Source organism: Drosophila montana, unplaced genomic scaffold (assembly GCF_035044405.1).
Source record: "Drosophila montana isolate Dmon_TW-CO22-7 unplaced genomic scaffold, ASM3504440v1 contig_402_1, whole genome shotgun sequence".
NCBI classification, from domain to species: Eukaryota; Metazoa; Arthropoda; class Insecta; order Diptera; family Drosophilidae; genus Drosophila; species Drosophila montana.
This window is the reverse complement of record NW_026998739.1, coordinates 3,440,223-3,453,904: the sequence shown is the minus strand read 5'-3', so window position 1 is coordinate 3,453,904 and position 13,682 is coordinate 3,440,223. Positions and strand designations below refer to the sequence as shown.

At 38.0% G+C, this 13,682-nt stretch overlaps 2 protein-coding genes across 5 annotated transcripts; one reads left to right on the top strand and one right to left on the bottom strand.

Annotated features, from left to right (window-relative positions):
* Nucleotides 1-376: 376 nt before the first annotated feature.
* On the top strand, nucleotides 377-2,562 carry hgo (homogentisate 1,2-dioxygenase). Its single transcript, XM_064697352.1, has 8 exons — nucleotides 377-518; nucleotides 750-1,019; nucleotides 1,087-1,273; nucleotides 1,331-1,451; nucleotides 1,528-1,658; nucleotides 1,718-1,999; nucleotides 2,062-2,243; nucleotides 2,311-2,562. The coding sequence occupies exons 1-8, from the start codon at nucleotides 504-506 to the stop codon at nucleotides 2,437-2,439; spliced, it is 1,317 nt and encodes a 438-aa protein (XP_064553422.1). The 5' UTR covers nucleotides 377-503; the 3' UTR covers nucleotides 2,440-2,562.
* On the bottom strand, nucleotides 1,687-13,647 carry Gyc32E (Guanylyl cyclase at 32E). 4 transcript variants are annotated; one of them, XR_010437940.1, is made up of 24 exons: nucleotides 8,057-8,516; nucleotides 7,557-7,690; nucleotides 7,380-7,491; nucleotides 7,239-7,313; nucleotides 7,064-7,171; nucleotides 6,887-7,010; nucleotides 6,635-6,781; nucleotides 6,456-6,564; nucleotides 6,001-6,085; nucleotides 5,787-5,939; nucleotides 5,573-5,722; nucleotides 5,323-5,504; nucleotides 5,161-5,269; nucleotides 5,021-5,087; nucleotides 4,856-4,953; nucleotides 4,479-4,789; nucleotides 4,235-4,404; nucleotides 3,999-4,182; nucleotides 3,799-3,939; nucleotides 3,531-3,723; nucleotides 3,274-3,480; nucleotides 3,056-3,214; nucleotides 2,493-2,997; nucleotides 1,687-2,420 (listed from the first exon to the last, which is right to left on the bottom strand). XR_010437940.1 is itself a non-coding variant. In XM_064697328.1 (24 exons), exons 2-24 carry the CDS (start codon nucleotides 12,456-12,458, stop codon nucleotides 2,602-2,604), a joined length of 3,570 nt encoding a protein of 1,189 aa, XP_064553398.1. In that variant the 5' UTR covers nucleotides 12,459-12,930; nucleotides 13,047-13,647; the 3' UTR covers nucleotides 2,475-2,601. The 4 variants fall into 4 exon arrangements, 3 of the variants coding, with proteins under 3 accessions (XP_064553398.1, XP_064553397.1, XP_064553399.1); XM_064697328.1 differs by lacking the exons at nucleotides 1,687-2,420; nucleotides 8,057-8,516 and adding exons at nucleotides 12,303-12,930; nucleotides 13,047-13,647 and having other exon boundaries at nucleotides 2,475-2,997; XM_064697327.1 differs by lacking the exon at nucleotides 1,687-2,420 and having other exon boundaries at nucleotides 2,475-2,997.
* Between the last annotated feature and the right edge of the window lie 35 nt (nucleotides 13,648-13,682).

Sequence of the window (13,682 nt, the reverse complement as noted above, 5' to 3'; positions counted from 1 at the left end):
GGGGTCAAAATACCGGTTCGAATTTTTGTTATGAACCATTTGAATGAATCTAGAACCAGCAGAACTGCTATGCAAAATATGATATTAGTAGCTTGTTGTTGTTTGCGCAGTATATCGATTTGGAGATCATAACAAAAAAACAACAACATGGAGAAGTGTGGCTGTGATAAAGATGCATAGGTAACTAGGAACAGGTGTTTACGTGCCGTTTAGCTCTTTGGGGGACCGGCTTACCGTGCCGACTAGTTTCCACAGCAAATAATCAAGACGAGATATCTGAAAACAAGCTATTCCAATAAAGGTGGGCTCGACTCAATATTACCCTGAATATATATGCTCTGCTTACAAGTCGGCATAGGTCGGTAGCTGGTTGTTACCAAATCCTAGTATGCTCTTTTCATTTCTGCTATAGGGTATTAAAGACAACAGACACAGTTCATATAAATAGCAGCGATCTTGGCTCGGGACACATTAGTCTGTTATTCTCTCCCTCCGCTAAACACATGTCGCAATACAAGGTAAATCCAATGCGTAAAGTTCTCTTAATATAAGAAAATAGTGGAAATAAAAAGATACTTTCAAAGAGATGACAAATATATTTAAAAATGTGTCTTAACCAAATCGGACAACACCTCCCATATAATCCCTAATCAGGAACTATTCGGAAATGATTTTTTTTCGGTTTTCTGTGTGTGATTTACTAAACCAGGCATATAGCACTAAAATAGCGAATGCCTTGCATTTTCTAGTATTTAACAGGTTTTGGCGGCCATTTCTCGTCAGAGGACGAACGCTGCCCCAACTCCCTACCAGTTGCTCAGAATTCGCCACAGCAGTGCCCCTATGGACTCTACGCGGAACAGGTATCTGGTTCCGCATTCACTGCGCCACGATCTGAAAATGTGCGAACTTGGCTTTATAGGAAACTGCCCAGTGCCGTTCACAAGCCCTTTCAACCGTTTAGCGGTGCGAAATATTTGAGCAACAACTGGGGTGAGCAGCCTCCAAATCCTAACCAGGTATGGGGAGAGTTAAGCCTTGTTGCACAACATTTTATGAGCTTGACTTTTATCTATAAATGGTCAGATGCGCTGGAAACCATTTGATATACCGCCACGGAATCAAAAAAGCGTTACATTTGTTGAGGGACTTCACACGGTTTGCGGTGCCGGCGATATAAGAGCACGGCACGGCTTGGCCATCCACATCTACCTATGCAATGTGTCTATGGACGACTCTGCTTTCTACAACAGCGATGGTGATTTCCTCATAGGTAGGATAAACGCTTATAATTATATTTTTTGATTTGTAATAATAAATGGATTTTCAGTGCCACAAGAGGGCATTCTGGATATAACAACCGAGCTTGGTCGAATGACGGTGGCTCCAAATGAAATCTGTGTCATTCCTCAAGGCATACGTTTTGCCGTAAGGGTCAAGTCACCGAGTAGGTGAGTGTGTATATTGTACATACAAGCATCTCTTGTAATATGTAATAAATTTTAAATGTGGTTTTAAAAACTTTAGGGGTTACATACTTGAGGTTTTCGATGGACATTTCTGTTTGCCCGACCTGGGTCCTATTGGGGCAAATGGCTTAGCCAATCCAAGGGACTTTGAAACACCAGTTGCTTGGTTTGATAATAGGGATTTTAAGGGTAAGTTAAGTGCTCCTTTTCCACATGGTTTAATTAATTTCAGTTTGATTTATTTATAGAGTTTCGCGTGATTTCCAAGTACCATGGCAGCCTGTTTGTGGCAGAACAAAAACACACCGTTTTTGATGTAGTTGCCTGGCATGGCAATTATGTGCCATACAAATACGATCTATCGAAATTTATGGTAATTAATTCGGTTAGCTTTGATCACTGTGATCCCAGTATTTTTACGGTGCTTACCTGCCCAAGCTTAAGGCCGGGTACTGCCATAGCCGATTTTGTTATTTTCCCTCCGCGCTGGTCTGTCCAGGAGCACACTTTCCGTCCGCCCTATTATCACAGTCAGTATTATTGTTTTTGTAAGCAATCCACTTGTCAGTGAGTAAAACAAAAATTCTTGAAGGAAATTGCATGAGCGAATTCATGGGTCTCATACTGGGCCGCTACGAGGCCAAGGAGGAGGGCTTTGCTGCTGGTGGTGCTACTCTACACTCGATGATGACTCCGCATGGTCCAGATGCCAAATGCTTTGAGGGTGCTTCGAATGCTGAACTTAAGCCTGAACGCATTGCCGAGGGAACACAGGTTTGTGGGTTTTTTTATCTGCCATGTCTAACACTTAAAATGTACACTTTTCATTTGAATTTTATAGGCATTTATGTTCGAGTCGTCACTTAGTTTGGCCGTTACTAAATGGGGCGTAGAGACGTGCCAGAAATTGGATGCTCAGTACTACGAATGCTGGCAGGCGCTTAAAAATAACTTTAAAATTGATAATTGATGGGTTACAGGCGGTTGCAGACAGTCGAGGAAGGGTTACGGGTTTAAGCTTACATTTATTTAAGTATTTTGCAATAAAAATGTCCGATAGACATTAATAAATGTATAGGTTACAACCGTGTGACACGATCGCTCCGTTATTTGTTCGTAGAGCAGCTCAGGCCTAGAGCCTAAATGAGATGCTAGGAGCCGAGCGAGGGCTCCGATTGCTCAACACTTGACTGCCATTTAATCGACAGACGCACAACTGGTTGCAATTGATCTGCACTGTTTCTGTGACCTTCGACAGCGCAGAGGCTTTGTGCGAGGTGGTAACATTATCGTCGGATCGCCGGCTGTATAAGCATTTGGTAGCACAGTTACAGGAGCCTGTCCTCATGTTCATGGGCATGTTTGGAAACTTCAACAAGGACAAGTCGCCACCTCTAGTCTTTGAGCAGCAACCATTTGAAGAATCCACAGTACTTATTAGATCTGGTGCCCAGTCGTTGATCATTAGCGCTCGCATTTCGGGTTGCAATTGCTTGGTTAGCCAATAGGTTCGCATGTCGCCCTTGCCCTGAAAGTGAAAGCATCTATTTAGGATGGGATACTATTTTAAATTATTAATATTCTACTTTAATGCTGGTCAGGCCTCGCTCGACGCATATGTAGCCTCCAACAGCTTGCAGCAATTGATAGGTCTCCTCCGATATGTGGATCTTCATCGCTTCGCCGGTACTCTCCATGCGCGAGGCCGTGTTGACAGTGTCCCCAAACAGGCAATATCGTGGCATCTATTGGAGTATGTATTTAGAAAAGAACTTTCCAGTCATAAAAAGCTCAGAAAGTTTACCTTCTGCCCAACGACACCAGCTGCGCAGGGACCAGAATGTATACCAATACGAAATTGCACCGTTTCTGTTGGTTTATGTCGAATTTTAAGATTGCCAACAGTTTCAAGCAAGTGAAGCGCTAATGAGGCTATCTCGCCGGCGTGACGATTGCCATTTTTTAAAGGTAGCCCAGATACTACCATATACGCGTCTCCAATCGTTTCCACCTTATATTAAAAGGTAAGAATAAGAGCTTATAAAAATGAAAATCGTTTACCTTATAAACATCGTAATTGGATATTATGGAATCGCAGCATGTATACAAATCGTTCAGCATTTCGACAACTTCAAATGGAGTGCTGGTAGTACAGAGTTCAGTGAAGCCGACTATATCGCTAAATAGAATAGTCACACAATCAAAGCATTCGGCCTTAACAGGATCGCCACTTTTTAACAATTCTGCAACCGTTCTAAAAATAAATTATAATAAATCAATTAAATCGATATTTTATTTGTTTTGGGTAGTGCATTGGAAATCCTCTTACTTGGGCAGCATTTGATACAAAAGCATATCAGTTTTCTTTTTCTCCTCGTATAGTAAATTGGTTCGTTCCTGGACGAGGCCCTCCAAATTGTATGCATATTTCTCCATTATTGCGAGCATGTTATCAAATATGTTTGGTTTTCTAAAAAGCACATGGGTTTAAACACATTTCGAACAAATAATTCAATTGTTTAAACTAACAATCCAGCTTGAAGTTCTTTTAAATGCATTCGGACCAGTCTAATGTCAGGGCGTACTTCGGGATCCTCATCCCAACAAAGACGCAAGCAGTTACGAATGTAATTTGGTATATTTAAAGTATTAAGGGCTGGCCGAAATACGCCGTGCTGCAGCAGATCAGGACTTTTAACGAATTTTATGATCTCTAAAAGGAAAGTGTCAATGATATTTTTAATAGAGTTTAGTTTTTCAAATACCTTCTTTTGTATACGCAGTCTCCCCCCAGGGTCCCTTTCGGCCAATCATCTCGTATAGTAAAATGCCAAAGGAATAAATATCGCCCTTCTGTGATCCACGGGCTGGCCGGAACGAGTTGCGTAAAAGTTCGGGCGCCATAGAGAGGGCACGTTTTAATTCCAGTTCCGTTCTATAAAACAAAATTGATTTAAATTTAAGTGGGAATAGAGTAGAGCTGAATACAGCGAGAAGAGTTATCCGTACTTGTTTGGCTCATCCTGACCCGCCTTTAGTTCGTGAAGACCAAAATCTGAGATTTGGCAAACCCATCTTGAGTCGATTAGGCAGTTACTCGATCGTAAGTTTCCATGAGAAATAATCTCCGAGTCGTGCAAGTAAATAAGCCCTTTAAGTATATCTGACACCAATGAAGAAATGAACATATGATCCAAATGCAGATCTTCGTTTGCAAGAACATCTTCTAGGCTTCCTCGCGCACAATATGTTGTGAATATTATGACAGATCCATGATCAATTGATGCCCCAATAAAATTAATTATGTTTTCATGTCGAACCTGAAGTATATGGTGATTCATTTTCATCCCATATAAGCATACGAGTACTGGTATATATACGCTCACCTCTCGCATCAATTTTAATTCCTTACGAATAGAACGAGTTATGTCCACATTCTTTTTATGAATTTTTTTCATGGCGACAATATTACCACGAAAAAGAGCTACAGCCAAAATAATTAAATATTTGTATTACATTTCACTTCATATAAAGTATGTGAGATTACTTACCAATGTTTGTGAATGACCTTTTGTTCGGCTCCCCAACAACTAAAATACTTTGACGGCAAATTTGGACCTAAGATGTGGGAGATCACATTTAAGTAATTAAAGTTATTATGTTACAAGGTATTTTCTAGCGTATGACATACAATATTCTTATGGCTTGGGTTGTTATATTCGCCCAAGTTTATCACAGTGACCTCTTTCATGTCCACCTTCCACAATAAACCAGCCAATGTCTGTTCATAGCGGTAATGCCTTTAAATATGTTCATTCATTGTCAATAGATTTATAAAATTGATCGGGTTTACTTGAACAACAGGGCGATGGCAACGACCAATACGAATGCAAATAATGGTGCAGTGACCACGTATCGCCAATCCAGCTTTTTGCGTGGACACAACTCGCCATAGAAACCGCACATTGGCTCCGCAAGCGGCGGTCGACCGTTGAGCCACTGAATAGGTCTTCCATTTTTAATATACCGAAATTCCTTAATAGTAGGGAAGAATCATAATTAACAAAGCAAGTTATAATCTAGTTATAATCTGAATCGCTTACCGGTATAACAGAGTCTTTATTGTAGACAAAAAATCCAACTGGCTGCATGGACATTTTAGCTAGCGAATTACCAGATCCTCCGTTTGCATCGCTCTGAAGTGTTATTACAGTGTAGTTGCCCTCCGCATCGCCATTTGAGTCAATGAATACCTGAGGAAAAAACGGACTGTTAATAGAGCTCGAGTCGTTATTCAACATCAATTGGTATTCATACATCAAAGCCCTGAATCGAGTGATATGATCTATTGAATATGTGACTCATAACAAGATTTCCATCGTTTATATCGCCGCCCAGCTGGAGTATTTCCGTAATGGCACGTGCATAGATCATCACGCTATCATACAGATGTAGACCGTATATGGGAACCTAGATAGATATGTGTGTGCAAATTTATGGAAGGTAGAATGAGGGATCATGGATAACATACCGAAATATTCTCGAAAACTCTTTGATGGTAGGGCACCAGAAATGGAGCTTTACGCGCATACTCTTTGATTTTGGCACAAATGTCACTAGAATTATAGGTTCAAATTTATTATTTAATATTTAGCATGTACATTTTATTTAGCAAAACACATTTAAACAGTTTTCGTTTACTGTTCTGCAATATATTAACGGGAATATTTACTAAAAATTAAAATTAACAAAATCAATTATAGTGATTACTAGTACCCAAACCTTTTATTACCCATTGAAACATTCAGACATACCTCATACACACACACATCTTATATTTTCCCACACATACAGAGAAAGTAATTTGAATCAGTTAAGCACAACATTAACCTATTCACCCATTATTATTAATGGTTAAATTAGTATGAAAATAATAAAAAGAATATACATAAAAGACTTTTATAGGAGATGTTAAATAGCAATTACCGAATATGAGGGTTTTGTGGATATGTCATGCTTATTTTGATAACTGAACGAAATGAGATTTTATCCAGTGATTTGCTCTTTTCTTTTCTAATATAAGGATCTAAGTAATCTGCAATAAGAGGGGGCATGCATTAAACCTCAAGGGCAGTTAGTGGTGGTTAGTTTTTCAATTAACTTACTACGTTCCATTATATTGACACGATTCGCATTATAGATCTCATCGTCCACAGATACAACAATGTAAGCTCCGCTTTCGAGAAGTCCACGATTTTGCAGGCAGCGCACAAAGTCCACCATAGCAATATGCTCTCCGATAAATACGTAAACTAGTTGATGTATTAATAATGTACAGCTTAGTTTCTATATAAAGCTTATTTTCGATAAAATTCATGGAATTTTTAGCAGAAAAATGGCAGCATATAAATACTTACTGCGTGTCGTTGTGTAAGTCTCGTCAATAATACTTTCGATTTGTGATAATGTTTTCTTAATGGGTATGTAATCCGATATGTATTTAAAATGCGTTATGGTAAAGTTTCTCGATTCAGCAAGTTCCTGTCATTGTAAAAAGTGTTAAATTTATTTCTATAGATTTTAAGATGTATTACCTGAATAGCGCTAGCCACGTCGGAACCCCAAATGGGCTTTGAACTAACCACAATTGCAAATTTTTTCCAATCATATGCATTCAACAGGCTTATGACACTTTTAGAGACCTATGCTTGTGTATTCACATTTAATTTGTCAAAGTAATTAGAATATCATGCATATAAATATATCTACCTTCGAAGCTGGGGCGAGGGTTCGTGCAAAGGTGGGAAAGGTACTCTTATTGGAAACAATTGAGTCAGAGCATTTCTAAAGTGTTTTATTTTTAGATATTTTTATGCGGTTTATTCAAAATTGAAAATAAGATCTACTTACAAATGAAAGCATTGGGATATTCCAGGCGGCGGCCAGCAACGCCTCAGTTGTGCAGCTTTCATCGGGTCCTATGAAAGCCTTCACCCTTCTTTCCCTCAGTTCTGTCATAAGTCTGGTAAAATTAAGAAAAAGGTGGCTAAAGGTTTACTGTGAGTGTTGCATATAATTGAACTATACCTTAAGGGTTTCACTCGATATGCACTGGTTGTGTGACCTATGTCAAATGGAATAAATTTAAGTGTCTTGCCTGGCAGCAAATTCACGTTTTTATTGACATCCTCCACAGCAAGCGGCAGACCGCCAAGAGTTACCTGTTGATAAAAACATACAATTTAGTAAAGGATTAAATACCGCCAAACTTTATTCGTAAATTTGCTAAGGTTTTGAATTTCTTATCTCTAGACTTTCCCTTAACGTGATTAATAAACGAACAGATTAGGAAGATTTCTATCAATGGAGTGTCAAAAAAAAACCTTAGCTCGAGAGACTGTATAATATATATATTTAGAATTTTATGTTAGCGGAATTTGGAACATTTCAAAACCAAGTGCATGATTGACTGCTTGAGCGTAGCTGCGTAGCTCATGATTTTCAATATTTTCAGTTAGCTGCAGCGCATTTGCCAATTTATTATGATAACTTATAGCAATGCAGAACGAAACGATAAATAATATCACCTGTAACAGAAAGAGTGTTATACTGAAGAGCAGAATCATATTGGATAGTTCGTCCTTGGCTAGACACTCCCATAGGCTAAATGCGTGCTGTCCGAGTTCTTGCAACACCTTCAAACTCCAGGGAAGCAGCATCACGAAGCTAAGTCGTAGCCAAGCCTGCAGGCTTGCTTCACATAGTCGACAAAGAAAATCATTACATGGACCTCCCGAATGTATGTATAATATGCCATATCCATAATAGCATGTGCTTAACGCTAATCCTGTGTATAATAGACTATAGGCCAGTTCGGAAAGTATGTCCTGATAGTCAAGATCATGAATTCGACGTATTATGCACAACAGTTGGGTTGTTTGCAGAAAAATAAAAATCCAGAGAATTCGCTTTGCCAGCAGAGCACCCATTATATATTTAAAGCTGCTAAGCATGTTATTCGTAAGATTTTTAAATTGAATACCAAAAATATGAAAGTTTAATCAACTACTACTAAAGTTGTAATATTTGTTCGAAACCTGAGATCAGTAATTAATTTACGTTTGGGTAGTTGTTTGGTTCTTGATTGATTGCTGTTTCGAAAAAACTATAATTGAACAGACGAAACTCATCAGTAATCCATAAATAGCAAAATTTAAGAAGTGCGTCATGTTGTCAACTAATCTCAGAACCTGACGAGCTCTTTAAGCAGCTCAACAATATAATTTGTATATTAAAAATATGTGCATGCTTTCATATTCATATTTATATGAATTATTCTGTGACATCCGCGCATTCAGCTGCGCTGCATATAGAAGTTGCTACAAAGGGCTTTTGTTGCCGCTTTAAAACGTAGAAGCTAGTGTGCAGCCTTTAGGTAGTTACAGGTGAGGCTGGCTTTGGACTCGTCGTCGCCATGACAATTTAACTGTAAAGAGTAGTTCGTTATGGGAATTTAACTTTAAGTCTATCTTTAGTTTCTCCAGTTTCATATCATGTGCATGTTTAAGTGGACGGGATTGTGGCTTCGTTTAATTTGGTTGACTGAGTGTATAAACCAAAGCCAAGATTGGCCCATTTAATGGCCATTGACATGCCAACTTATTGATAAAAATAAGGCATACTTTTAACTTTTTTTTTATTATATTTAAGTGAAGTTTATCATGGCAAAATATTTAAATTGTTTTGGGTAAAACTAGAAAAGTTATTCCATTTGAGTTTAGCCTTTGATAAGGACTTGCACAGCTTTAAGATTTGTTGCATGAAATCAATATATTTATTTGGCTAACATCGACAAATTAGTTATCTAAGTGATCCAGGCACTTATGCAAGGACCTCCTCCACCCACGACATAGGAGACGCCCCAGAGTCCCTCGGGACTTATCCTTAAGATTCGTATATAGACATAGGTCAAAATTTCCCACCCCTATAACTCGGCCAAAACTTAACTGATTTTCATGAGTCTTGGCTTTTTGTACATAGTTTTTCCTCTAGAATAATCTGGCATTCCAATCTGAATACATAGTTTTTAGTCGAAAGTCATGTCAAAATCTTACCCCTAAGATTTGTATATAGACATAGGTCGATATTTCCCACCCCCATAACTCTGTCAAAATTCATCCGATTTTCATGAGTCTTGGCATTTTTGTACATAGTTTTTCCTCTAGATAAAAGTGGCATTCAAATCTGAATACATAATTTTTAGTCGAAATTCATGTCAAAATCTTATCCCTAAGATTCGTATATAGACATAGGTCGAAATTTCCCACCCCTATAACTCGGCCAAAACTCAACCGATTTTCATGAGTCTTGGCTTTTTGTACATAGTTTTCCCTCTAGATTAAACTGGCATTCAAATCTGAATACATATTTTTAGTCGAAATTCATGTCAAAATCTTACCCCTAAGATTTGTATATAGACATAGGTCGATATTTCCCACCCCCATAACTCGGTCAAAACTCAACCGATTTTCATGAGTCTTGGCTTTTTGTACATAGTTTTCCCTCTAGATAAATCTGGCATTCAAATCTGAATACATAATTTTTAGTCGAAATTCATGTCAAAATCTTATCCCTAAGATTCGTATATAGACATAGGTCGAAATTTCCCACCCCTATAACTCGGTCAAAACTCAACCGATTTTCATGAGTCTTGGCTTTTTGTACATAGTTTTCCCTCTAGATTAAATCTGGCATTCAAATCTGAATACATAATTTTTAGTCGAAATTCATGTCAAAATCTTACCCCTAGATTCCTATATAGACATAGGTCGAAATTTCCCACCCCTATAACTCGGTCAAAACTCAACCGATTTTCATGAGTCTTGGCTTTTTGTACATAGTTTTCCCTCTAGATAAATCTGGCATTCAAATCTGAATACATAATTTTTAGTCGAAATTCATGTCAAAACCTTATCCCTAAGATTCGCATATAGACATAGGTCTAAATTTCCCACCCCCATAACTCGGCCAAAACTCAACCGATTTTCATGAGTCTTGGCTTTTTGTACATAGTTTTCCCTCTAGAATAAATCTGGCATTGAAATCTGAATCCATTATTTTTAGTCGAAATTCATGTCAAAACCTTACCCCTAAGACTTCCTTATATAGACATAGGTCGAAATTTCCCACCCCTATAACTCGGCCAAAACTCAACCGATTTTCATGAGTCTTGGCTTTTTGTACATAGTTTTCCCTCTAGATAAATCTGGCATTCAAATCTGAATACATACTTTTTAGTCGAAATTCATGTCAAAATCTTATTCCTAAGATTCGTATATAACATAGGTCGATTCCCACTAACCGATCAACCGACATAGTCCTTGTACTGCCATAATCTGAATCCCGATTCATGTCAAAATCTTATCCTTAAGACATCCTTATATAGACATAGGTCAAAATTTCCCACCCCTATAACTCGGCCAAAACTCAACCGATTTTCATGAGTCTTGGCTTCTTGTACATAGTTTTCCCTCTTGAATAAATCTGGCATTCAAATCTGAATACATACTTTTTAGTCGAAATTCATGTCAAAATCTTACCCCTAGACTCCTACATAGACATAGGTCGATATTTCCCACCCCCATAACCCGGCCAAAACTCAACCGATTTTCATGAGTCTTGGCTTCTTGTACATAGTTTTCCCTCTTGATTAATCTGGCATTCAAATCTGAATACATAATTTTTAGTCGAAATTCATGTCAAAATCTTAGCCCTAGACTCCTATATAGACATAGGTTGAAATATCCCACCCCTATAACCCTGTCAAAACTCAACCGATTTTCATGAGTCTTGCTTGGCATTCTCTTTTGATACTATGATTCATTCGATTCCTATATAGACATAGGTTGAATATCCACCCCTATAACTCGGTCAAGATCAACGCTGAGTCTTGGGCATTCAAATCTGAATACATAATTTTTAGTCGAAATTCATGTCAAAATCTTATCCCTAAGATTTGTATATAGACATAGGTCGAAATTTCCCACCCCTATAAGTCGGCCAAAAATCAACCGATTTTCATGAGTCTTGGCTTTTTGTACATAGTTTTCCCTCTAGATAAATCTGGCATTTAAATCTGAATACATATTTTTTAGTCGAAATTCATGTCAAAATCTTATTCTTAAGATTCGTATATAGACATAGGTCGAAATTTCCCACCCCCATAACTCGGTCAAAACTCAACCGATTTTCATGAGTCTTGGCTTTTTGTACATAGTTTTCCCTCTAGATTAATCTGGCATTGAAATCTGAATACACATTTTTTAGTCGAAATTCATGTCAAAATTTTACCCCTGAGATTTGTATATAGACATAGGTCGTAATTTCCCACCCCCATAACTCTGTCAAAATTCATCCGATTTTCATGAGTCTTGGATTTTTGTACATAGTTTTCCCTCTAGATAAAAGTGGCATTCAAACGCCTTTAACGTTTGTTCACGATAAGTCCTGAGTACCAGGCTTGGCGAAATATCACCTAATCCAACTGTGTTGCAATAAAAATGTATGTTATTTTTGATTCAATACAATAAACATTTATAAAAAAAAAAAATAAACAAAATGCAACTGAACACAGGATACTGACTCGAATCTGTATCTATTTAAAAATTGAAATTAACAGTACCGAGAACAATATAATAAATTAATAATAGCTTTATCCTTTAAATAACAAAACTAAGTTCACTTTATAATATTATTATTATTGTTATTAATAATAATAATTAATATAATTTTTAATATTTTTATATTAAGTAACGGATATCTCTGATGACTTACCCGCATTTGAGAGTATTCAGCCAGGAATCCAATATTTATTATGTCTTTCGAGGCTGTTGTGTAGTTCCTTTGAGATGACAGCAGTGCAGTAGCTGCCACAAGGAAGAGGCGGATATTGCGAAAAATGCGATTGTGTGTCATGTTAACCAGACACATTAAAGCGGAAAACGCGGAGTTAATGGCAGTAAAGTTAAGTAAGCCGCGTGACACAGACACCGGGTTCAACCAAGTGGGACAGAGCTTTGAGAAGGTTTACGAGTCAAGAACCGCACTGAAAATTGCACATTTGACGCGAATAGATTCAAACGTGACTTTAGGCCACATCTGAGCGTTAAATTTCAAAAGCCGCAACAGTTTTCACTTGTTGCTCTGCGAGCCGTTGTTGTTCGACCGTTTATCCCAATGAGACTGCTGCTCGGCAAATGGCTGCCTGGTCCTTTTATGCCGTCAACTTCGTGGGTACACTTCGGCTTGGTTCCGGCATCAAATGGGGACTGTGGTTGTGGGCGGTCTGCGCGCCAAAATGAAATGGCGTTCGACTGACAGGAGCTGCTGTGGCTAAATTTGCAAGCGTGGGTGCTGGGTATTGACCTGGGTCACAGCGATTTTGTCGGTTTGGTGATCTAAACTAAAAAAAAAATGTATTGCTCTGTCAAGATTTTAATTAAAAGGGACCCAACAGTTAATTTTTTTTTGCCGTAATCGACTTGTTAGTACGAAAATTTGTAAAGTGTTTAAACTCACATGATTTTAATTTATATTATATTTGGATTCGTCGCGTGTCCTCCTCGCTTTGGGGCTTCATCGACGGTTTTAGCTCTTCTGTAATCCGTTTGTTTTGGAGCTTTTGGTTAAGAGCGTGGGCTTTCACCGGACGTGCTTAAGTTTGGACACTGGTACATTCGGTTGCATATCATTTGGTCTGGTTCACGGCCAAGGTCAGCTTCCACGGATTAGGCACTTTAGTGTCCTGATAATGTAACGCCCACGGGCATACTTACTATTTTTTAACACTTTTTGTAACGCTTACCATTCCTGTGCGTGCTAAAACTTCAGAGGGTTTTACATAACTAATCTGTGACGTAGTTAGCTATCATATGGTATTTTTTTGTATGTCTGATTTTAAACCAATATATTGAATTATTTTCAGAATCATTCACATGCTCAGGTTGGGAGATGTTTATATTCTACGCAGCGAATTAAGACAAGTGTCTATGTGGACTCGAATGACATTTGTATTTCTGCGAATTTAATTGATTTTACTTATGCGCTTCATGTCAAGTGTCAAGGAAATTAAAATCACCATGTCATTCTCGTATAACGACATTAGAGTACATCACAACACCAGCCTACAAATTGTTTTGTTCTTGGAAAGAAAAT

Coding starts and splice junctions, on each gene's coding strand:
- hgo (XM_064697352.1), top strand. Junction 1,452..1,527: donor AGGGTCAAGTCACCGAGTAG/GTGAGTGTGTAT, acceptor TAAAAACTTTAG/GGGTTACATACTTGAGGTTT. Junction 2,244..2,310: donor GCATTGCCGAGGGAACACAG/GTTTGTGGGTTT, acceptor TGAATTTTATAG/GCATTTATGTTCGAGTCGTC.
- Gyc32E (XM_064697327.1), bottom strand. CDS start 8,482: ATGCTTAGCAGCTTTAAATATATAATGGGTGCTCTGCTGGCAAAGCGA. Junction 5,940..6,000: donor GAGTTTTCGAGAATATTTCG/GTATGTTATCCA, acceptor ATATCTATCTAG/GTTCCCATATACGGTCTACA. Junction 3,215..3,273: donor CTGGTGTCGTTGGGCAGAAG/GTAAACTTTCTG, acceptor ATACTCCAATAG/ATGCCACGATATTGCCTGTT.